Below are 25,958 nucleotides of genomic sequence, written 5' to 3'. Positions count from 1 at the left end.
TGGGTTCCAACTCAGGAGAATTAAACCGGAATGTTCCGGATGAGCACTGATAAGGACAACAAGGACATTGAATCAAGGTCCACTCTGCAGTGTGCAAGTGGATCTAGCTTATTGATCACTTTATTTGCCAAAGAGACACACACTGAGTTAGAAGGGAGTGTTATAAAGGATTTGGTTCGCAAGCGCCCAGTGTTGTAGTAAGAAAAGAAGGCGTCAATGGATACGGTTGTGGTCCTGGTGCTCTGTCTCTCCTGTTTGCTTCTGCTTTCACTCTGGAGACAGAGCTCTGGGAGAAGGAAGCTCCCACCTGGCCCTACTCCTCTCCCACTTATTGGAAATACCCTGCAGTTAGGTGTTAAGAACATCAAACAATGCTACAGGAATGTAAGTACACTTTATGATTCTGCAGTGTCTTGCCAAGGGTAAGTACATTTACCCATATTTTTAAGCAAAATATATTTATGGATGCACACTATTATAATATATCATTTTAAAGCAAATTACTCCCTATAAACACTGCTGTTTCTGTTACCAATCTGTTATTGTCAGAAATAGCAGAGTGGCGTAATACATTCTGTGAGCAGAGAGGCATTTAGGTCTTTGTATGGTAGAATTAAAATAACAAAGTGGCAAACTTTGGAAGTGCTGCTTTTCTTCTTCTTTGTTTTATGTCCTATTCCTATGATTTTTTTTTTTTCTGAAGGTAAATGGTAAGGGAAGTGTGTGTTAGAAGATTTCATTCAAATGTCATCTATTATATAAGTCGTGTTTTATTCAGTATAGCCATGAAAATTGAACTACTCTGAAGAACCGACTTATATGTGATGTCAAGGAAATAGCTCTGGGCTCAGAACCAGCTTAAGTGAATGAATTGGTGGTATCAGGATTCTTTTTAGTTTTGCACAAAGCTGCTGTCAGTGGCCAAAAATGCTGGAGGATGTTAGAAATTGTTCTTCCAGGAGATGCTGCACGTTTTTGTGCTGCCTGTGTGGTGCTCACTCTTTCTGTGTTAGTCATACCAGCAGGTCCCAGAGTGGGCTGGGAAGTAGAATCACCTAGAGTGTCTTTAAAAGTATAGATTTCTAGTGTTCAAAACAGTGATACTGAGTCTGGATCCATACTGAAAGGGGTTTAAATTGGGTTCTGAAGTCATCTACTGTCCATTGTTCTCAACAACATGTGTGGGGCTGATAAATTGCTCAAGCATCACAGGTTGAATAAGCAGAGGTTCAAATTTGAGTCTTCTGTACAGAACCTGTGTGGCACCTAAAATGAATTTCAACTTTTCTGACCTCAGTTTCTCTGCTGGTAAAACAGGGCAAATAAACCTGATGAATGTATTGGCATGAAGATTAATTGCCATCTGTGTACCAGTTTCCTGGGCATTGTGTGGCATATCATAGGCCACCCATAAGTGGCAGCTACAACAATCACCTTCCTATTTATGAATGAATTTGAGAAATATTTGAAGCAGTATGTGGCAAATAAAAATAGAAAAATTACAATGATAATATCGATCTGAATCAGGCACAATATAAGGACCAAATAGTATCTTGTTTTGCTATTATCTACTTCTCCTTTTCTAGTTCTCAAAAGTCTATGGCCCCGTGTTCACTGTGCATTTTGGCATGAAGCCCGTCGTGGTGTTGTATGGATATGAAGCAGTGAAGGAAGCCCTGATTGATATGGGAGAGGAGTTTTCTGGAAGAGGCAGTTCCCCAGTGGTTGAAAGAACTAATAAAGGACATGGTAAGTGTCCACATGCCTGTTTCAGTACTGGAGATGGGGGTGGGTGGACTAAAAACAGAGACTCAAACATCTCCTCAGGCAGACCTTGGCCCAACGACGTAGCTACCAAGTGTCAGTTCACTCCTCCTTGCCTGGGATCTCCCTCCTAGTTTCTGCTCCCTGTCTGTTAGGGATCATTTTCAGCAATGGAAAGAGATGGAAAGAGACCCGGCGCTTTTCGCTCATGACCCTGCGTAATTTTGGGATGGGGAAGAGAAGCATTGAGGACCGTATTCAAGAGGAAGGCCGCTGCCTTGTGGAGGAGCTGAGAAAAACCAACGGTGGGTGCCTCATTGCTCTGTAGTGCTGACTTTAACAGACTGCTCTCTCCTGCAGTGACATCCTTGGAAACATCTCAGGAGCAGCTAGATCTTTCATTACAGGCAGTGGTGGTCAGCCCTCACGTGGAGGAGGGCTGCTTTGAAGTGGAGACTAAGGGAGCTTTTGTGTATCTCTATTGTGTGTGCAGGTACAATTGTGTGTAGAGTGTGGTTTAATCCTATTTTCTTCTGAACTTTGTTTCTTTGACTTCAAATCAGAAATCATAAAATAGGCTTGATTTAATTTCTGAAAGAATTAATGAGAACTGTTTCCCCCGTAGTACGCACATGGGTTACCTGTTCCCAAACATTTCACCAGAAAATACTTGGAGACCAGACATAGTGTGAATGACCCCATCACACTCTTATGTAGCTGGAACTAAGTCACGTATTATTTCATTCAATTGGGCTATATTTGTACCACTAGCATAACTGACATATCTGGGGGTTTCTTTCAGGGCGGTGCCTGTTCTGTCTACTAATGATGCCATTTACGGTTTTAATTGCTTAGGCATGTCTCACCACAATTCTCATCAGTTGTTATTTCTCTGTAAAGACCACACTATTTAAAAGCAGCCAGCATAGATTATTTCTTGTTACCCACTAATTACTGTACTGATTTATTTATTTTGAGCAAATATATGCTAGAACATAATTTCTAATGTATGGAAATGGAAATTTAAAAAGATATTTATTCAACTCGATTTCTACAATTATCAGTTACTCTTTACTCTGTCTTCCCTAAGTGTAGCTTGGCTCTGTTTTCAATTTTCTTTTCTCTTTGCCTCATGTTCACTGGATTTTTAGTTAAATATTTATTGTAATTAATTTACTCCCACTGCCAGCTCTAGTAAAGTATGAACTGTTTGTCATAATGAATCTCATTATCAGCTTGGTTTTCAAATTCCTTGTTTTAAAGTTTTCTCTTCCAAATGAAGTGAAAGAGTAAAAGTCAGATCTTACCTGTGAATCACACACACACACACACACACACACACACACACACACACACACACACACACACAAAATACGCACAGGCACACAGACACACACTCCCCCAAACAACCCTAATTATCCTCCTACCTATTGGCTAAAATAAAACTTTTCTCAAACCTCAAAGCCCTGACATTTTTAAAGAAACTTTGTGTAGAAGCTGCTAACTCAACAGGTTTCCTGCTGTTCAATACCCTACCATTTATTCAGAACACTTTTGATTCAAGGCCCCTTTACTAAGGCTGTGTGAATTTTGGAGCTCTTTACATATAAAGTTCTTTGGTCATTTGAGTATAAGTAATTCATTTTGTAGACTCAGCATAAAAAGCAAAACAAAAAAACAAACAAAACCAAACAACCAACAAACAAAATACCCCCCACTTTCCTATAACTTAAATTCTTAACCTGCAAAATGATAGATTTGGCCTAACTGATTGACAAAAATTTGCTAAAACGTAACATTATTTTGATGGCTATGCAGAACAATATCCCATAATACACAGAAGGGTAGCTTTGAAAAATGAATTCAATTTGAAGGATAAGTGTAGATGATGGAAATTTACTTCCTGAAGAAAGGAATTCATTTTATTTTTTAACATTGAAATGATAAACAAGAAGACACCATTTATCACTTTACTTTTTAAATTTTCCTTACCTGGAATTTGAATTTTAAATAGAAATTTCACATTTGTTTTTCTTAGACAAACAAATCTATCTTATACTTACTGTTCATTTTTATGAGTTTCTCTTTTAATATAACATGAATTCAATCTGCTTTTCATACTTCTTTCAAATACGTAAATTCAGACACAGTCTCTCTCTCTTTAGTTCCACTCTCTTTGCTCAACACATGATTCTTTCAGCTATTTACTATATGTGAACTGTTTCCAGGTCCTCAAGTATCCTCTCTCTATTTTTTATCTCAAAGCTTTATGGTCTACAGGCATTGCAGACAGACGCGATTCTGCTTTGAAAACTTTAATTACTAGGTTTTTAAAAACTTTTTTATTTTCTTCCATAATAACAGACACCTTGGATTAAAAGGGTATAAATAAAGGCAGGAGATGTGAATCGAGCATTTGAAATATCATTATTTAACTAGTGAGATTGTAATGGTCAACTGAAGTTTAATGTAAAGGTGATGTGTTCATTTTACGCATGCTGAATTCTTTTTTGCTCTTCAGGGAATTTATAGGAAAGAAAATTTCTAAATTTCCTTTACTTTTAATATAGTCAAATTGTTTTACATGTGCATGTTTAAATTGTTTTCAATTTTTTAGCTTCTCCGTGTGATCCCACTTTTATCCTGGGCTGTGCTCCCTGCAATGTGATCTGCTCCATTATTTTCCAGAATCGTTTTGATTATAAAGATCAGAATTTTCTTAACTTGATGGAGAAATTCAATGAGAACATCAGGATTCAAGGCTCCCTATGGATCATGGTGAGGCCAAGACACTTTCTTTCTGAGAAACCACTAGTGCTCTTTTCTATGACTAGTCCAAAATTCTCTGGACACCATGCTGTGGAGTGAATGTTTGCACACCACAGTCTTGCCTTAGCCTCATGGAGTGCACATCTGGCGAATACGTCCAAGCCACACTTTGACCCACAGGAAAACAAGCACACAAATATAGGGCTGTCTTTCAAGGCCATTAGATCTCTGGCCGGCGGATTTTCCACTAAACACCAAAGCCATTTCTGTTAAGTAGTTTGTCAACTTTCCCAAGGATGCCTTTGTCACTCATTGGACATCCAGGCATTTTTTGAAGGCCTCCATTGCTCAGAAGGCTTGCAGTTCAGTGAACACATAGAGACCTCTTTGTCATATCATTTGGCAGAAATATTCTGATTTAGGAAGAGAATATCTCCTTCAAGGAGGGGGAATACTAGGAACCATAGAAGCTGCCGGGAAACACTGAGTGGGGTGGGGGTGTTTTACACTTCAGCTGGGATCCCAGCTGACAAGGTAACTGCATTGGGAATGACAAAATAATTGGTTTTATCTGTATGGACCATAAACAAACATCACAATATTCTCTGTGCTGAATTGGCATGTCTTTCACTCAGCCTAAATAATAATTGTGTGTGCTTAGAGAAGTCACATTACTGCTTTGATGAATACATAGTTTGGTTTCAAGATATCTTGGAGTCCCTCCCATTTCTAAAATGCTGATTTTATTTCTGAGGCTGCTTGACAGAAATTAAAACAGCAAGGACTAGCTTTATGCTCTAAAGCAGGTTGGGCTAACTCCCTTATCCTCTATGTCATCTACAAAATATTAATCATAATCATTCCCATCATTTTATATTTTCAGGCTGTAGGGCAGAATTGATGCAAAAAAAATGAGGAAATTGATATAAAGAAGTTTTTCTACTAAATAATTGATGTCTGAGTCTAGAAAATGGTTCTATCTTTGGTCTTATCTCAGAATTTTCTCTCTCTAATTATTCTATAGGCAAAGAGAATTACTCATGTATATACAATGTAAACTTCCCTCTCAAGATGGACACCACATACATTGCTTTCATCTATATAGCTATAATTTCTAAGTAGGGCTTGGTATATGGTATATATCTTCATTATATATTTCTCATTTAATAATTTATTGTTCTCTCTTTTAGATCTGCAACACTTTTCCTTCTCTCCTTGATTATTTCCCAGGAATTCATAACAAATTATTTAAAAATATTGCTAGTTTAAAAAGTTATATTACAGAGAAAATAAAAGAACACCAAGAATCTTTGGACATTAACAATCCTCGAGACTTTATTGATTGTTTCCTCATCAAAATGGAGCAGGTAAAATGTTAATAACAGCTCAGTCCTTTGATTTCTTGCACAATTTGGTAGTTTATTGAATAGTTCTGTCTTTACTAGGAATGTTTCAATTGTTGGGCCTCTAATGCTTGACAAGCATTTTAAGTGTACATAAAACTGCACTAAACATTGCAGAAAAGATATAATTAAATTGATAAATAATTAGAATATATTGACCATGTTCTTTAGATAAAAATAATCTACTGGAGGAGTAACGGAATGCACACCTCCGATGGATGAAAACAATTACAAAGAAATTAGAAAATACAAAATATCCTCTCATAATATGAAGACGTAGAAGTGTTTATTCCCTCTTCTATATTATGGAAAAATTTGAGTAAGAATTGGTTTTAATTACTTTTAAATTTTTTTGGTGATTCCAACTCTAGCTATTGTAAAGAGTGCTGCAATGAACATTGGGCAACAGGTATACCTTCGACTTGATGATTTCCATTCCTCTGGGTAAATTCCCAACATTGGGATAGCTGGGTCGTATGGTAGATCTATCTGCAATTGTTTGAGGAACATCCATACCGTTTTCCATAGAGGCTGCACCATTTTGCAGTCCCACCAACAATGTATGAGAGTTCCTTTTTCTCTGCAACCTCGCCAGCATTTATCGTTCAGAGTCTTTTGGATTTTAGCCATCCTAACTGGGGTTAGATGGTATTTCAATGTGGTTTTGATTTGCATTTCCCGGATGCTGAGTGATGTTGAGCAGTTTTTCATATGTCTGTTGGCCATTTGTATATCTTCCTTAGAGAAATGCCTACTTAGCTCTTTTGCCCATTTTTAATTGGGTTGCTTGTTTTCTTCTTGTAAAGTTGTTTGAGTTCCTTATATATTCTGGATATTAATCCTTTGTCAGATGTATATTTTGCAAATATTTTCTCCCACTCTGTTGGTTGTCTTTTAACTCTGTTAATTGTTTCTTTTGCTGTGCAGAAGCTTTCTGGTTTGATATAATCCCATTTGTTTATTTTTCCTTTGGTTGCCCGTGCTTTTGGGGTCCTATTCATGAAGTCTGTGTCCAGTCCTATTTCCTGAAGTGTTTCTCCTATGTTTTCTTTAAGAAGTTTTACTGTTTCAGGGTGTATATTTAAATCCTTAATCCATTTTGAGTTGATTTTAGTATACGGTGAGAGGTATGGATCTAGTTTCATTCTCCTGCATATGGATATCCAGTTATCCCAGCACCACTTGCTGAAGAGGCAGTCCCTTCCCCAGTGAATAGGCTTGGTGCCTTTGTCAAAGATCAGCTGGCAGTAAGTGTGTGGGCTGATTTCTGGATTCTCTATTCTATTCCATTGGTCAGTGTGTCTGTTTTTATGCCAGTACCATACTGTTTTGGTTATTATAGCTTTGTAGTATAGCTTAAAGTCAGGTAGTGTTATGCCTCCAGCTTTATTTTTTTTTGCTCAGCATTGCTTTGGCTTTGCGTGGTCTTTTATTGTTCCATATAAATGTCTGGATAGCTTTTTCCATTTCTGATAAAAATGTCTTTGGAATTTTGATGGGGATTGCATTGAATTTGTATATCACTTTGGGTAGTATGGACATTTTCACTATGTTGATTCTTCCAATCCAAGAGCATGGGATATCTTTCCATCTTCTTGTATCCTCTCTAATTTCTCTCAGCAGTGGTTTGTAGTTCTCTTTATAGAGATTTTTCACATCCTTGGTTAACTCAATTCCTAAGTATTTTATTTTTTTGGTGGCTATTGTAAATGGGCAGGCTTTCTTGATTTCTCATTCTGCATGTTCACTATTGGAGAAAAAAAATGCTACTGATGTTTGTGTGTTGATTTTGTATCCTGCTACTGTGCTGAAATCATTTATCAATTCCAACAGTTTTTTTGTAGAGGTTTTAGGCTGTTCGATATATAGGATCATGTCATCTGCAAACAGGGAAAGTTTGACTTCATCTTTTCCAATCTGGATGCCCTTTATTTCCTTCTCTTCTCTTATTGCTCTGGCTAGTACTTTCAACACTATGTTTAATAGGAGTGGTGAGAGTGGGCATCCTTGTCTAGTTCCTGTTCTTAAAGGAAAAGCTTAACAGCTTTTCCCCATTCAGGATGATATTGGCAGTGGGTTTGGCATATATGGCTTTAATTATGTTGAGATACTTTCCATCTATACCTAACTAAGAGAGGGTCTTTGTCATGAATGAGTGCCGAAGTTTATCAAATGCTTTTTCAGCATCTATAGAGATGATCATATGCTCCTTGTGTTTGAGTTTATTAATATGGTGTATCACATTTATTGATTTGCGTATGTTGAACCAACCTTGCATCCCTGGGATGAATCCCACTTGATCGTGATGAATAATGTTTCGTATGTGTTGCTGTATTCTGTTTGCTAGTATTTTAGTGAGGATTTTTGCATCTATATTCATCAAGGATATTGGCCTGTAGTTTTCTTTTTTGGTTATATCTTTACCTGGTTTTGGTATCAGGATGATGTTTGCTTCATAGGATGAGTTTGGGAGATTTGCGTCCATTTCAATCTTTTGGAATAGTTTGTAAAGAATCGGTATCAATTCCTCCTTGAATGTTTGGTAAAATTCTGCTGTGAATCCATCTGGTCCTGGGCTTTTCTTTGTTGGGAGCCTTCTGATAACAGCTTCAATCTCCTTTATTGTTATTGGTCTGTTCAAATTTTCTACGTCTTCATGGTTCAGTTTTGGGAGCTTTTGTGTGTCCAGAAATTTATCCATTTCCTCCAGATTTTCAAATTTGTTGGTGTATAGTTGTTTATAGTAGTCTCGAATGATTCCTTGTATTTCAGATGAATCAGTAGTAATATCGCCTTTTTCATTTCTAATTGTTGTTATTTGAGTCTTCTCCCTTCTTTTTTTTTGTTAGCCATGGTAGTGGTTTGTCAATTTTATTTATCTTTTCAAAAAACCAACTTTTTGATTCGTTGATCCTTTGAATTGTTTTTTGGTTTTCAATTTCATTCAGTTCTGCTCTGATCTTAATGATTTCTTTCCGTCTCCTAACTTTAGGTTTGGATTGTTCTTCTTTTTCTAGTTCTTTAAGGTGAAGTGTTAGGTTGTTCACTTGCCATCTTTCCATTCTTCTGAAGTGAGCGTTTAATGCAATAAGTTTTCCCCTCAATATCGCTTTTGCAGTATCCCACAGGTTTTGGTATGATGTATCATTGTTTTCCTTAGTTTCAATAAATTTTTTGATTTCCTGCTTGATTTCTTCTTGGACCCATATGTCATTAAGTAGAATGCTGTTTAATTTCCATGTGTTTGTATAGTTTCCAGAGTTCGTTTGTTATTAATTTCTAGTTTTAATCCATTGTGGTCTGAGAAGATACATGGGATAATTCCAATTTTTTTGAATTTATTGAGACTTGATTTGTGACCTAGTATGTGATCTATCCTGGAGAATGATCCATGTGCTGATGAGAAGAATGAATATTCTGAGGTTGTTGGGTGGAATGTTCTGTAGATATCTGCCAATTCCAATTGGTCTAGAGTCTTGTTTAGATCTTGTGTTTCTCTACTGATTCTTTGCCTAGATGATCTGTCTAATATTGATAGTGGGGTGTTCAGGTCCCCTCCTATTATGGTATTGCTGTCTATTTCCTTCTTTAGGTCTAATAGAGTTTGTTTTATAAATCTGGCTGCTCCAACATTGGGTGCGTACATATTTATGATTGTTATGTCTTCTTGATGGATCAGTCCTTTTATCATTAAGTAGTGTCCCTCATTGTCTCTTTTTATGGTTTTTAGTTTAAAGTCTATTTTGTCAGATATAAGAATAGGTACTCCAGCTCATTTTTCTTTTCTGTTTGCATGGTAAATCTTTTTCCATCCTTTCACTCTTAGTCTGTGTGAATCTTTATGGGTGAGGTAGGTCTCTTGTAGGCAGCATATAGTGGGGTCCTCCTTTTTGATCCAGTCAGCCAGTCTGTGTCTTTTGATTGGGGAATTTAAGCCTTTTACTTTAAGAGTTGTTATTGAAAGGTGTTGATTTATTCCTAGCATTTTGTTGGTTGTTTGGTTGTCTTAGGTGTCTTTTGTTCCTTGCTTTCTGATTTACTGTTTGGTTTCTGTGTTTGTGGTTCCTTACGTTGTAGACAGCCTTTTTGTTTATTTGTTTTCTCTCATGAATGCCATTTTTATTATACTAGTGGGTTTTGATTTTTCTTGGGTTTTTATGGCAGTGGTAGTTTTTTTTCAGGAACCAAACCCAGTACTCCCTTGAGGATTTCTTGTAAGGGTGGTCGTGTGGTAGTGAACTCCCGAATTTTTTGTTTGTCTGAGAAATGTACTATTTGCCCTTCATTTCGGAAGGATAGCCTTGCAGGGTAGAGTATTCTTGGCTGGCAATCTTTTTCTTTTAGTATTTTGAAAATATCATCCCATTCCTTTCTAGCTTTTAGGGTTTGTGATGAAAAGTCTGATGTTAGCCTGATTGGGGCTCCTTTATAAGTGATTTGATGCTTCTCTCTTTCAGCTTTTAAATTCTCTCTTTTTCTCTGAGTTTTGCCAATTTGACTATGACATGTCTTGGAGAAGGCATGGGTTGAATTCATTTTGTGTTGAATACGTTTGGAGATCGTTGAGCTTCCTGGATCTGAAGATCTGTGAATTTTCCTATACCTGGGAAGTTTTCTGCCATTATTTTGTTGAATATGTTTTCAATGGAATCTCCATTTTCCTCCCCTTATGGAATACCCATGACTCAGATATTTGAACACTTAAGGTTGTTTGATATCTCTCTCAGATTTTCTTCAATGTCCTTGATTCTTTTTTCTTTCTTTTTGTCTGCTTGTGTTATTTCAAACAGCCCATCCTCAAGTTCAGAGGTTCTCTCTTCAACTTTGACAAGCCTGCTGGTTAAACTCTCTATTGTGTTTTTTATTTCGCTGAATAACTTCTTCAGTTCAACACGTTCTGCTACATTTTTTTTCAGGACATTGATATCTTTGTACATTTCCTCTTTCAGATCCTGTATACTTTTCTTCATTTCATCATGATGTCTAGCTGTGTTTTTTGGATCTTTTTCAGTTTCCTTACAATTATCACTAGAAATTCCTTGTCAGTCATTTCAAGGGCTTCTTGTTCTATAGGATCTAGAGTTTGAGATTTATTAACTTTTGGTGGTGTACTTTCTTGATTTTTTGTATTTCTGGTATCTTTTTTTTTGATGTTTATTCATTGTGGCAAGGGTTTTCACAGTCCACCGGTTTGAGACTAATGAATAACTAGGATGCTGCTGTGCTTGCCAATTTCATATGGCTCCCTCCGTGACTGTTCAGTTGGCCTCTAGTGCCTTGTGTGTGTGGTTGCCTCGGCTCTTGGGTTTCTCCGGGGAGCCACCTTTCTGGTCAGCTTGGACTCTGCTGGGCTGGTGGATCACATACCACAGGGTGTGTGATCGCTGTTGAGCTTTACTTCCTGTGCAGGACTTCTCCCTGTTCTATGTGTTCTGGCCCAGGCTGTTGGATCGTGCAGTGGCGACCCCACAGGGTGTGTGGATTCGGTCGAGTCTCTGCCTCTCTAGCCGCACATCTCCCCACTCTGTGCACACTGTGCTGGGCTGCTACGTGTCTTCTGCAGCCCTCGTCTATCAGCTGGGCCTTCAAGACCCTGCTCGGCACCGCCTTGCCCAGGAAGTCTACCAGTTTTCTGCTAGGCACAGACGACTGGTCACTCTGGGTGCCTTTGTAGCACTGTGTAGATCTTTCTTTTGACTTCTTCATTTTTGTATCCCCCCCGGTATAAACTGAGTCTAGTGCCCGCCTGCAGCCAGCTCTCCGGCAGGTTCAAGCATCCCTGGGAACTCTCCTACCACACTATTCCCAACCAGAAATTGGTTAGGCTTTTTTCCGAACTGGTGGCTGCAGAGATGGTATCTGCCTCCCAGTAACAGGAATTTTACTGGGGGCCGGAGTCCAGGCTGTGGTGGAGTGACAGTCGGCCCCGCCCTTACTTCCTTGCCTTCCCGACACTGGCTGGGGACACCCCACACCACCCACCTGCCAGAGAACCGCTGAGGAAGTGGGAGGGGATGCCCGCCCTCAGGCTCCGGGAAGCCCCGTGCCGGGGCAAGCAAGTGGGAAGGCTCAGTGACGGTCAAGCCGGCCGAGCTGCAGGACCTGGGAAAATGGAGGCAGCCCCGGATGTTGAGTGGCCTGTTGATGCAGGCAGGAGCCGGGTGGGCGTCAGCCCCAAACAGGGCTGGTCCAGGGGTCACTCACGGGGTTGTGCCAGGTCAGGTGCACACTCTCTGCCTCTGGTTTGCTGCCTTCCCCGTTCTTGGCCGCTGCTGCCTTGGGCTGTTCAGTCACGGCGTGGCTCAGGCGTTCCCAGGAATCTTCTTTAATGCCGGCCTGAAACCTTGAATCCTGAATAGAGCAGCTGGCCGCCTTCAGCGCGGCCCTGGCATCCAGGAACCTGTCTGCATCCACAGCAGCCCTGGCACCATGTTCCCTGTTTCGAGACTCGCTTTTGCAGCTAAGAAACAGTTCTTTTCCTGCTCCACACTTCAAAGCTGTTGCCTGTAAATGAGGCAGCCTCTCCTGCCAAGGGCAAAGTGGCGGTCACCCCCCACGACTGGCCACCATCAGCGGTCCTCCCTTAAGAGATGGCAACAGGAAGGTCCACAAGTTTCCCGGCTGCCTGAAGCTCAGTGGCCGCCTTTTTCACCTCAGCTACTCCACGCGAACCGCCGCAGCCACCACCATCTTGAAACCTCCTGTAGTATTTCTTTCCTTCCTTCCTTCCCCTCTTAGCTCCCACATATGAGCGAGGACATGCAGTATGTATCCCTTGATGCTTTGCTTGTTTCACTCAACATAAGTTTCTCCGGATTCCTAGTGCTATTTTCCCTATTGAGTTTTGGGCTTCCTTGTAAGTAGCTGACCCTTTCTTGTTGGCTGTTTCTCCCTTTTAGAATGGAAATGATTTTTCCCATGTTTGTCCCTCCATTATATTTTAGAAGCACATAACTGGCTAACTCTGTTGATTTAAAGCTGGAGAGGAATTAGCCTCAAGATGAATTGTGCCTTGAGTCTCATACACATCTGATATAGACAAGTCTGGACTTGGGACTATGACTTTTTGGACTGTTGGGATAGAATAAATATATTTTTCATTGTGAGAAGGGCATGCATTTGGGGGCCAGGCATGAAATGTTATACTTTAAATGTGTCCCCCATAGTTTATGTTTGAAAACTTAATCCCCAAAGGAACAGCATTGGGAAGTGGAGCCTAAGAAGTAAGTGATGATTAGTTCATGAGAGCTTTGTCCTCATAAATGGGTTAATGTAATTTTTGAGGGAGTGGGTTTGTTGTTAATGTGAGTGCAGCTCCATGTTGACCTCTTTTGCTCTCACCTTCTCTTGCCCTTCCACCTTCCACCATGGATGACGCAGCACAAAGGCATTCACCAGAGGCTAGCACCATGCTCTTGGATTTCCCAGCCTTGAGAACAATGAGAAATATATTTATTTTATTAAAATAAGTTATCCAGTCTGTGATACTCTGTTATAGCGACACAAACAGACTAAGACAGTGCACCATTAGGCTTCTGCTTATGTTTTTTTGGAAAGAAATATGCTGCATGGCACACCTGACGGGGAAAAGTCATGTAAATGGAATCTTTTGGCAGGCAAAGAATAAGGGGTAGGAAATAAATTTTGGGTCAATTGATCTACAGTCTCTTCGATACTATAGAGTGCTTTTTCCTGACACTGCACTCTTCAGTTTCTGTGTTTGCTAACTATAACAAAGTTTGTTATTTTGAATTCACTGTAATTAAATACTTTAATAAATAATTTTTTAGATAATGTCTCAAATCATTTCTAGGAAAAGCACATTCAGCCATCTGAGTTTACTATTGAAAACTTGATAAGCACTGTAAGTGATTTATTCGTTGCTGGCACAGAGACCACAAGCACCACTCTGAGGTATGGACTCCTGCTCCTGCTGAAGCACCCAGAGGTCAGAGGTATGTAGACTGGTGATGAGCAGAGTGAACTTCAGCAAAGATGTTGGGAAAACACTGTTACTTTCCTCCATCCTTTCATTTAGAGCAGGTTCATAATTAGAACGCCTGTGCCAGCAGCTGCTGTCTTCATAGAGAACAGATCAAAGGGCGACAATTAACTCATCAGACAGGATGAAGTTGTTACCTAATTATCAGAAGACGAATATATATCAAGGAAGGAAAGCTAATCTGTCTCCCTTCATTACCATACAGTTCCATATTTGGAAGCAGCAAGTGTTAGAGAAGGTAGAGAATGAGGCTCTTCTTGTCCAAGTTCCATCTGTGCCTCCATTTATCATGGAACTGATATTTTCCTACAGGAGAAGGGAGGCTCATTCTCTAGAGAAACTGAGCCTAAGAAGCCCTATACTCAGGGACACTGGGCAGTGAGAGAGAAACTGTGAGGTGTGAGGCTGGAAAGGAAGGTTTGGTAAGAGTCCTGTGCTTGAATTCAGAGACTTAACTTTTCCCTCCATCTTCCTTCTGGAAATTCAGCAGCCAGACTTATCCTTCCAAGAGTGAATAGCTCTAGAGAAGAGATCATGGTATTTTGCCATCTCAATAGAAAATTCTTGCCAACTTCTCAGCACAGTGAGTGGAATAAAATTATGCTCCCCAAGATGCAGGAGTATATAATTTCAGAACACCAGAAATAAAGAGAAAATCCTAAAAATTTTTGCAGAGACATATCATGTCATGCCTAAAATATTAGTATTCAGATAGCACCAGAACTCTCAAGAGTAACCATTGTCCTGAGTATTATGAATAAATGTATTTTCAGACTTACACATTTACCCAAAACTTTACCTCCTATTTTTACTTTTTCTAAAAATTACTGGAAGATGTGCTCCATCCAGTATGATGGATGAAACCAAGTCAGAGTAAGTCATGGGCTGCAGGAATCAGGAGACCTCATGTAGTAGGATGCGAATGTCAGGGAGTCTGCTGGTCACCAGGCCTAGAAAACACCCACCTCAGAAAGGACCAGGTGGACAATGCAGGTGTGAGGACAGACACCAAGGACAAAGGAGAATTGATGGATTTTATGAGGTTTCCTAATAATTGGGAAATTGTTACCAGGAGTTTCAAAGATCTACCTGAGCACTTCTGAATAATTCTAACTTGGGAAATAGAAAATTATGATTTGAAATAAAAAGACAGATTAAGTTCAATAAAATACCATGTATAAAATGTAATCACGCTTGACTTATGAGGGAAGAACTTTTTTTTGTAGTCAGAATGATGTAAGCAATGACCAAAACTTGTAGTCTACATGTATTCTGGAAAATGGGGTGAGGGGAAGTACATGATTGTGTGTGTCTCTGTGTGTATGTCTGTGTATGTGTGAATATCTGTGGGTATGGGTGTGAATATATGGGTGGAGATGAAGTTGAATTCTCAACCCACATAGCAGTAAATGGTTAAATCTTGTCTAAAATGGTTAAGCAAGAAATACAGAGTTGTTATTTAGAAATATGAATATGAATTTCAGAAGAATGTTCAAAGTGTCCACATTTGAGAAGTAGGGAGATGAAGAGAGTGCCATTGCAAATTTTACACACAAACACACACACAAAGACAGATGCAAACACAAAAACACATACCTTTATAGATCATTACAATTTAATTTTAAACCCCATATATCATTTTGACATTAATTTAATATTAATATTTGACTCTTGTTTTACTTTCTGCAAGACCATGATTTTTTAATTAATTATTTCCCCCTTATTTTGGGGAACATTTTATTCTTTTTATATTAGTTATCATTTATGATAATTTATAGGTACATAACAATGTATCATAATACCTAATTGGTAGGACAGTGATATGTATATATATGATGGCAACTCTCTTTACATGTCTAGGTATACATCTGGGCGTATAACTCATGTTTATATTGCTGTTGGGACACCTTTATCATGCTTCATGTAGCTGTGAATTGCTATGGCAAATGTGCCATTTATCTCCTTTTCCATTAGTTCTTACTTGTGTCCTATCAGCTAAAGTCCAAGAAGAGATTGACCGTGTGGTTGGCAGACACCGGAGCCCCTGCATGCAGGACAGAAGCTTCATGCCCTACACAGATGCTGTGGTGCATGAGATCCAGAGATACATTGACCTCGTCCCCAACAGTGCACCACATGCCGTGACCCGTGACATTAAATTCAGAAACTACCTCATCCCTAAGGTAAGCTTGTTTCTCATACACCACAGCTCAATTCTCTTGAAGTTCCCAAATTCACAGTATCATTCCAATTCTCTACCAATATGAGATAAGAGAAGGGAAAAACTCATATGTGTGGTAGCTTAATGTACTTTGTGCTGTTTAGAGTTTGGAGTTCTAAAGCTTCATAACAGGTCTTGGTATCTAGTAGTATGTGTCTTTCAACTGTCTTCTTCCTGTTTAATGATGTTTTGGCCACTCTTATGTGTTTACATTTCCAAATAAATGTTAAAGGTGACAGTTAATTTTATAAAACTTTCTGCTGGGGTTTTATCAGGGTGACATTAAATCTACAAATCAATTTGGAAAGAATTGACGTTATGACAAATTGAATCTTCCAAGTCCTGATTGTGCTTATGCTCCCAATTTATTTGCATTTCATTTATTTTCCCAGTAATTTTGTGTTTTCAGTAAAGAGGCTTGCAAATCTTTCTTAGATTTTTCCTAGGTCATTACCACCTTTGTTGTTGTTATAACTTTTTATTGTCTTATTATTATTTTAATTGACACATATTTCTGAGGTTCTTTGTGCTATTTCGACGCATGTGTACAATGAATGCCCTTTTCATTTCTTTGTACCTCGTATATGGAATTATAATTGATTATATCATCCTGATTACTTTATACCCACCAACTTTGCTAAATTTACTAATCGTTGGCAATGATTTCTCTGTTGATTCATTGGGAATTTCTATGTATATTATCCTGCTGTCTGAGGTATAATTTGTTCTGTTTCTTATTTTTCCAATCTATGGACCTTAATTTCTTATTTCATTATTGCACTGGGAAGGATTTCCAGGATAGCTTTGAACAGAACTAGTAATAGTGGGCATCTCTGTTTTCTTTCTGATCAGCAGAAATGGTGGAAGTCTAATATGTCAATATTGAGAATGATATCTTAAGAAGATTTTGGTAGGTATTCTTTATCAGATTAGGGAATTTTGCTGTCTTCTGTTATATTTATGTGAATTTTTGTCATAAAATTGTGTACAACCTTATCAAATTGATTATCTGCCTCTATTGGTATGGTTGTATATATCGGGCTCAATTTTCTCAATAAGTATACATATTATAAGGATACACACATGGCAGGATTTGATATGCTACATATTTGTTATTTAGAACTTCTATATTTATATTCATAAAAGACTTGGTCCATTATATTTTTCCCTCAAAATTTCTTATCAGATTTTTGGTACCAAGACAATGCTATCCTCATAAAATTGGGTGAGAAATGTTCCCTAGCGAGGGCCTGTTTTTATTACCTTCACCTTACCCCAGTCTTCAGTTAGTGGACACTTAGTTGTATCTTTGAATGCATAATGACTTTTGGTTAAGTACAGATATTAAGTATGAAAAAATGCAGAGTTTCAGATGATACTTATCTTCTTCCAAAGAGAATTCATCCCTTTCACATATGCTGTCATAATGATGTAACACTTCCCACCCTTACTTAGCACTGGACATGATTTGAACACAGTAGGAAAAAAGGAAAAAAAAATAGACTGTAGGTGTTAGGTTAACTATTGGAGGGTCTGACATCTCTGGAATCTTGAGACAAATTTTTGTATTAGCAACTTTACACTACCTTCCAACACATGGTTTCTGTGTTTATCCAGATGTTCTAGTTGTTATGCTATAAGCTTCTCTATTCCACTTGAAGCCAGGATATATATTAAAATGAAACATAATAAAACTAAACATTGTATTTTCATGGGAAAAAATGCAGTGAATCTAGTAAGGTTGCAATTGCTAATGTCATCTTGTGGGGAAGATGGAATTATCAGTTGTCCAAGAGGTAATGGGTCTTGTTCTGATGATCACAGATTTGGTGCAAGGGTTAGAACTTCAGATCCCTCTGTTTTCACCAAAAGACAAAACCAGGAGAAGACTTTTCTTCCATAGTATTGGGGTCTGAGGGTAATATTGATGAAGATTGTTACTCCTCCTATTACTAACTAAATGGGAATCAGGCTGAGGAATCAGGCAAAGATTGCAAGTCTCCCCCATCCACCTCATCAGATTTGGGGAACATTATACCTACTGAGCTCACCCATTAACCCTCTGCATAGAGGCTCCCACAGTGTCTGGTGTCTTTTGAGCCAGAATATTGGAACCCCAAGGTAATGACCTGTGCATTCTGCACTGGACAGCCCAGTATAGAAATATGCAACTCTACATGGCTTTTTCTACCATCTTAGGAATTAGATAAATGATTTCTTCTACCAGTGGCTGGAGCCAATTATCTAGGTAGAAATAATGGTCTAAGAAAGGACTTAGCAAACTTTTTCAGTTATGGGCCACATTGTAAATATTTTGGATTTTGCAGGCCATGGGGTTTCTGTTGCCCTACTGAACTCTGTCATTGTAGCATGGAAGTTGTCACAGAGAGTGTGTAAGCAAATTAGGATGGCTATGTTTCAATTTTTATAGAAACTGAAATTTAAATTTCATATAATATTCATGTGTCAAAAATATTATTCTTCTTTTGCAATTTTTCAACGTGAATATTCTTAGCCTATAGCCTATACAGAAACAGACAGCAGGCTGGATTTGCCTATGTGGTTTGTGGATGCCTGGTATAAGCCATACCTGTCCAGTAGAACTTTCTACAGTGATGTGAGGTTGATTTTCACATTGTGTCCTATCTAATGAAAATTGTGAGTTTTCTCAAAAATTGGAAAATGTTTACTAGGAGTTTTAAACATCTACTTGACATCTTCCTGATATAAAATCATTATTACTTGTTTTAAAAAATTGAAAGGAATAATTTTTAAAACAAAGTTCTATGCCTTCAATATGAGAAAAGTAGAGCATGAAATTTTCCCTCACATTTGTATTTTATAAACATTTAAATCTAAATAAAATAAATAACATATCAATATACACATATAGGTGTATACATAAAAGTGTGTATATATTTCCTTAATATCTGTCTATCTATCTACCTCAATACCCATCCTGTATGTTCCAGGATCAAGGATTTTTCTCCTACATAATAATAATACCATGAACTCTCAGGACGTGTCATTCACACAGTAGTATTTTCTAATACATAGGCTGTAACTTTTTTCTAGAACATTCTTTACAGCTTAAAAAAATTAGTATCCAGTCAATGAATAAACATCGAATTTGGTTATCTTGTTCCTATTTTCCTCTGAAATCAGGAACACATACATTTCCCTTGTTTGCTTGTTTTATATCAGTAAGTTGAACTTTCTGATGAGTCTGGGTCATTTGCCAATTAAAATGTTTCTCAGAATGTGCTGCAGTGACACTTATGGGGGAGACATCCGGGAAGGCAGAAGAACAGGCCAGCCACCCACCCACAATCCTGCCCCACCCATGTAGAACCCAGGATCTTGCATCTCACCATTACCATGAGACTTCACACAGCTTCCATGGAGGTGATCCCGAACAGCCACCATCATACCTACTATGGTTGCAAGGATGGCTCACAGCCTTAGTAACATCCATAACCACCATGCAAGTGGCCCACCACATATTTGTCTTTGTTGAGAAGGAGAGTCACTGAAGGAACCTGGAAAAAGAAGAAGAAGTCTTCCCCTCATAGTCCACTCCTGAGTAATAGAAGAAGCAACGGATCAGCCAGATGACCAGCAATAAATGTAGAGATACTAGAAATCTGAAAAAAATCAGAAAGTATGACATGGCCAAAGAAATTCAGTAACTCTCAAGTACCAGACTGTACACTACAGGGAACCCTTGAAATGACTGAAAAGGAACTCTGAGAAATTATCTTAAGAAAACTCAATGAGATAGAAGAGGACTCTGTAAGACAACACAATGAAATGAACAAACATATCCAGGATATGAGGGATGAAAATTAGAAAGAGATTAATACCTTAAAAAAAACTACAGAACTTCTGCAACTGAAAGTCACATTCAATGAATAAAAAATGCAAACAAGAACTACATGAGAAGATTAAATCAAGCATAAGAAAGAATTTCTGAACTCAAAGATGGTCTTAATGAAATAAAGGCAGACCAAAAAAAAAAAAAATAGAAAGAAGGAAAAAAGATTTTAAAATGAAGAACCTTTAAGAGAACTAGTAGACAGTCTTAAGTGCACAAATACCTGAATCTTGGGTGATCCTGATGGGGAGGAGAAAGAAAAAGCATTGAAGATCTATTCGATGAAATAATCATGGGAAACATCCCAGACATAGGGAGAGACCAGACATTCAAATCCAGAAAGCTCAAAGAGCTCCAAACAGTTTCAATCCAAAAAGATCCTCTTAGAGACACATTATTGTCAAACTGGTAAATCTCAAAGACAAAGACAGAATCCTAAAAGCAGCAAGAGAAAAGCATCAAGTTACTAATGAGGGAGTCCCCATCAGAAAAATAGCAGACTTCTCAACTGGAACTCTATAAATGAGAAAAAAATGGGATGACATATTCAAAATACTGAAAGAAAAAAACTGTCAGCTAGGAATACTATACCCAGCAAGGCTATCCTTCAGAAGTCAGGGAGAGATGGTGTGTTTTCCAAACAATCAAAACCTGTGAGAGTTCTTCACCACATGACCAATCCTGCAAGAAATTATGAAGGGAGTACAGCATCTCGAATCCAAAAAACAATAATCACAACGACAAATACACAAGTAAGAACAAAACACACTAATAAAACAGAAATGCAAATGTGAATGATGAAAGAAACTAAATCTTAGCACCTCAAAAAATCCACGTACATTGGACCAATAATCAAAGGAGAAGAAAGGAACAAATTATAAAACATGTACACAAAAAGCCATAAAATGCTAGGAATAAGACAGTACCTCCAATAACAACCCTAAATGAAAATGGTTTAAACTCTGCACTCCAAAGACAAAGACTCAAATATATGCTGTCTTCAAGCGACTCATCTCACCCCTAAAGATGCACACAGACTAATAGTGAAGGGATGAGAAAAGATATACCACACACATAGTAACCAAAAATGAGCAGAAGTAGCTATTCTTATGTCAGACAGAATAGACTTTAAGCCAAAAAACAAAGAAGACAAAGAAGGCCATTATGTAATGATAAAAGGATCTATTCAACAAGAAGACATAACAATCGTAAATATACATTCACCCAACACTGGAGCACCCAGATATATAAAGAATAAAGTATTAGATCTACAGAAAGAGGTATAGCCCAATGCAATAATAGTGGGGTACATGTACATACCCCTTTCATCATGGACAGATTATCCAGGTGACAAATCAACAGAGAAACACAGGATTTAAACAACACTTCACACCTATTGGACCTGGCTGATATCTACAGAACATTTTATCCAACGACTAGAGAATAGACATTCTTCTCATCAGCACGTGAAACATTCTCCAAGGAAGACCACGTTAGGTCACAAATTTGGTGTCAATAACTTAAAAAAAATTCAAAATCATTTCAACTATCTGTTCAGACCACAGTGTCTTCTTGCTGGATAGACCACATTGAGGTATCACCTCATCACCGTTATACTGGCTATCATCAAAATGACAGAGAATAACAAATCCTGGTGAAAATATCGAGAGCTATCCAAGAGCTCCTCTTAGAAGGTGAAACTCATTTACTTTCCTCACCTGCCAGGAGAAAGGTTCCTGACTCCACAGCTCCACCCACCCAACTGTTCAGGTTTTATTTGGTGATCCTTTCCTGAACTGATGATTCTAAACAAAATTATCTGAAATTGATGATTTTTCTAACATTATCATCCCTTCTATGTTTCTAAGTTAGGATTAGTCTGTAATGAAGACTATTTTGAAATTAAGACAAACAAACTGCATGACAATGATAAACACTCAATATTTTCAGACTTGTCTCTGTAATGGTATTATCATTCTTGAACAAGTCATTTGTAATGAGATCAGAAGTTTATTTACCAAATCTCTATAAACAGATATATTTCAAGTGCCAGCAGAGTCTTCCATTTTAAACCGTAATCTTCATATGATGTATGTGAAAACTGAAGTGAAGAAATAGAGCAGCAAGTAAGGACAGACAACAATGTCACAGCTTGATGATAAGGAGAACAGATTTAGAAGATTTGGCACCAAGGGCCCATGTACTCAGTACTTCAAATGCTATTGGAGGCCACATGAGCAAGATCACTGCCATTGGCCTTAAACTCATCTCATCCCTGTTTACGATGTGGTCTGTCTGTCTGGAAATGTTACTACTCTTCTTTGGACATGGGTTTTCTCATCTGTAGACTAAAGAGAATGGACAAAGTGATTTTGATCATTCCTTTCACATCCATGACTTTTAAAAAATGACACAGTTTAATTATGTCTGTTCATTCCAGGGCACAACCATATTTCCATCACTGACCTCGGTGCTACATGATGACAAAGAATTCCCCAACCCAGAGATGTTTGATCCTGGACACTTTCTGGATGAGAGTGGCAATTTTAAGAAAAGTGACTACTTTATGCCTTTCTCCACAGGTAATAGAAATTCACTATCATTTGTACAACAGGAGACAAGATTACTTTTTGAGATCACTTGGAACTCACAGGGTGCCTCCTCTGGGCTGGTAGAATTGTTCTTTGTACTTGATCAGAAGCACCATTCCCAACACCCACATTCTTTCCCTGCTCATGATACATCGTCATTCTTGGGCAATATTAATGGGGAGTTGACCGAATCCTTTCAAACTGAGAAAGTTAGAGTATAGGCTGACTGAATTCTGAATGTAGATGCTTCATTGATCTACCCAAGAGCTCCTCTTAGAAGGTGAAACTCATTTACACTTTCCTCACCTGCCATGAGAAAGGTTCCTGACTCCACATCTTGTAGTGTTGTCTGAGGGATGTAGCTCACCGTCCCCCTCATGCCATGCTGAATTTTGAGGGTACAAGTATCCACAGGCATGGAATAGGTACCAAAGGGCTTCACACAAATTAGGGAAGCAGATGAGTAAAGAGATCATTTAATCCATTTGAATAAAAGCTATGAGAGAGGAAAGCACCGGGTGCTGGTCAGATAGTGGTAGGGTAGAAGGTACCTGCTGTTTGCTCTTTCATACCCCACAGAGAGGCATAACATGGAGTAGCAACATTCTAATAGCAGAAATGACATTTGAGTTGCCTCAAAGAGGGCAGAGAGAATGGGAAGTAGAAAAGGCAGGATATTTTGAAGGAGATAATGAATGACAGGAGTAGAATATTTGCTCTAAATCAAAAACATCAGAACCTCTTCCAAATAACCCAGGGGGTCAGAGGAACACGGGGAATGTCACATGATGACCTGCAAAGCTTCCAGAGCACCCTGCTGTTCCTCCAGTCTTGATCATATATCTTGCGTATTTGGTCTCCACCCCTGTGATATGTGTGCTAAGTCTCTGGCCATGAAATCTGCTTCCTTTTTTCTGTGACCTTTGATGTCTGCTTTATATCTAGTACTGTGGATACCAGATGATGAGGACAGAGACCTCCACTCCCTTCAAGAATTTACATTTTAGCACAATAGAGATATAAATAAATAGAGAATTATGACTCCTGGTTATTTATGTTTCAACAGAAGCATGAATTTATGTTGAGATAACCATGAAAGGGCAAGAATTTTTAGCTTGAGGGGATCTTGAAGAGTGTAAAGAGGAAATGAAATTTCACCCAGAAGCTGAATGTAGTATGAGAAAAGTATGTCTTGGCAAGAAGGACCAGCATGAGATAAAACGTGAAACTGCATGGCATGTTAGCGATTGATTAATAGTGTGCATGGCTACAGCTGAGAATAGAGGGTGAAAGAGTGGAAGGAAGGATCAGGGAACTTCAGACTGGGAACAGGATACATACTGTGGTTATGTTTCTAGAAAAATATAGATGGAAATTCAAAATATCAAAAAATCAGTTATAAAGTGGAAATACATAATAAAGTGCTTGGGATCGAGCTGATAATAAATATTTGTTGTGTGGTGCCTGTTAAAAACAGATGTTAAGTGGATAGCAAGTGTGTACGTCCTGTGTCCATTTATCTCTTCAACCATTCTTCCAACCATTCTGCCTTCTATCTACCTATCCAGTAATCCACGCATCCATCTACCCAATCATTCATCAAACAGTTACTAAATATTCCTTTTCCGACTGCCACAAGCACAGTATTTGTTACAATCACAGTTACACACAGAAAGTAACTACCATCTGTGCTTGTTATTTTCAGGCAAACGAATTTGTGTGGGAGAGGGCCTGGCCCGCATGGAGCTGTTTTTATTCCTCATCACCATTTTACAGAACTTTAACCTGAAATCTGTGGTTGACCCAAAGGACCTTGATACCACCCCACCTAACAGTAGATCACTTTCTTTTCCACCCTCATACCGGATCTGCTTCATTCCTGTGTGAAGAAGGGCAGACTGTCTGCTGCTGCTGCGCTGTTTTCTGCAGCTCCCTCTCCTCTGAGGCATCGCCCACCTCCTTCGCAATCTCAAGGATGCCGTTTTGACTTTGCACATCTCACCGTTCCCTCAAGATCTATGAACATCCAAACTCCAATGAGAAGATTTCCTTAGTTTCACTGCACACATATGGCTCCTATTTCCTATACTTGCTAAAACTTGTATTTCTCAGCAAATAAGCTGATACCTACTGCGAAGTTATTAATATGGTGTTACATAAAAGAAAGTAAAATGATATGTATGTCATACTTCAAAGACATTTCTCTTCTGTGTTTTCTACATAAGAAGTATTATTAATTTCTAGGTTAGTTCTCAGCCTTTCACTGTTTTGTGTATAATGTTGGTAAGAAAGGAAAGAAAGTGGAGTCTGAAGAAGCCATGCTGGTCCTCATAATGATAAGCACAGAGAGACAAAGGGGACAAATGTAGAGAAGTTCTCTTGGCTGAGTATCACTTAGAAGTACTCGAGATTTGGATTTAAAAGAGAGAAACTATGTCCAGGAGCAGCTCTAACCTGTAGGGAAACTAAGAGAGTTAGTCATTGGGAGAAATGAACATTAAGTGTTTGAATTCATGCCCCTGCTTTGGTGTTACTAAGAACACTAAATAATAATTTCAAATATTCTTTGTACTTCTTTACAACTTAGAGTCAAGTGTGAGTATATGCTTTCACATCACTAGTCATGTGTTCTGGGTGTTTTTCCTCTCTTCCAAACAAGAATAAAATCTCCTGAAAGCCTTATCAGTTTCTATTATTTTTCCATTTTAAACCACATTATTTTATACTTATCATTAATCGGATGGTAATTTGATACTACGGCCCTGAAATAGTTAGCTTCATTTCATCCCCCCAATATACATGGCTGAACATCTAATACACATCAAATTCTAGTCCTATTTTTTTCTTCCTTCAGTAATTAAATGTGTGATTTGAGAAATGATATCACTCATTAGCCTGAGCTTATCTCCCAGAGGAAGTCACTTTGTCATGCATTTTAAGATAATATGTAAGCTTATAGATATATTTATGTATCTGTACCTATCTGAGTGCATAAGTATATGTGAAGATCAATTCTAGGTGTCAACTGGATTAAATTAAGAATGCCAAGAAACATGGTAAAGCTATTTTTTAATGTGTGTCAATGAGGGTGTTTCCAGTGAGATTCATATGATATAGCCTGAGGAGATTGGGTGGGAAAGACCCACCCTCAATGTGAGTAGGAACCATCCAATCAGCTGGAGGTCCCAGAGAGAATGAAAGACAGAGAAAAAAAGGTGAATCTCTCCCTCTATCTGTTGGAGCTGGGATATGCTCTTCTCTCCTGTCTGTGGACATCAGAGCTTGAGAATCTTCAGCTTTCAGGTCCCAGGACTAACACCGAAGGACGCCATCA

General features: G+C 38.4%; 1 protein-coding gene across 3 annotated transcripts; it reads left to right on the top strand.

Moving 5' to 3' along the window:
* Window positions 1-216: 216 nt before the first annotated feature.
* LOC134382482 (cytochrome P450 2C42-like) lies at window positions 217-24,511 on the top strand. 3 transcript variants are annotated; one of them, XM_063103047.1, is made up of 9 exons: window positions 217-384; window positions 1,587-1,749; window positions 1,920-2,069; window positions 4,382-4,542; window positions 5,724-5,900; window positions 13,750-13,891; window positions 15,934-16,121; window positions 22,474-22,615; window positions 24,330-24,511. In XM_063103047.1, exons 1-9 carry the CDS (start codon window positions 217-219, stop codon window positions 24,509-24,511), a joined length of 1,473 nt encoding a protein of 490 aa, XP_062959117.1. The 3 variants fall into 3 exon arrangements, with proteins under 3 accessions (XP_062959117.1, XP_062959118.1, XP_062959119.1); XM_063103048.1 differs by lacking the exon at window positions 5,724-5,900; XM_063103049.1 differs by lacking the exons at window positions 217-384; window positions 1,587-1,749 and adding an exon at window positions 398-422.
* The last annotated feature ends 1,447 nt before the right edge of the window (window positions 24,512-25,958 follow it).

This window comes from Cynocephalus volans, chromosome 7 (assembly GCF_027409185.1).
Source record: "Cynocephalus volans isolate mCynVol1 chromosome 7, mCynVol1.pri, whole genome shotgun sequence".
Lineage (NCBI taxonomy): Eukaryota > Metazoa > Chordata > Mammalia > Dermoptera > Cynocephalidae > Cynocephalus > Cynocephalus volans.
The sequence above is the reverse complement of the archived record's forward strand: the minus strand, read 5'-3'. Positions and strand labels throughout refer to the sequence as shown.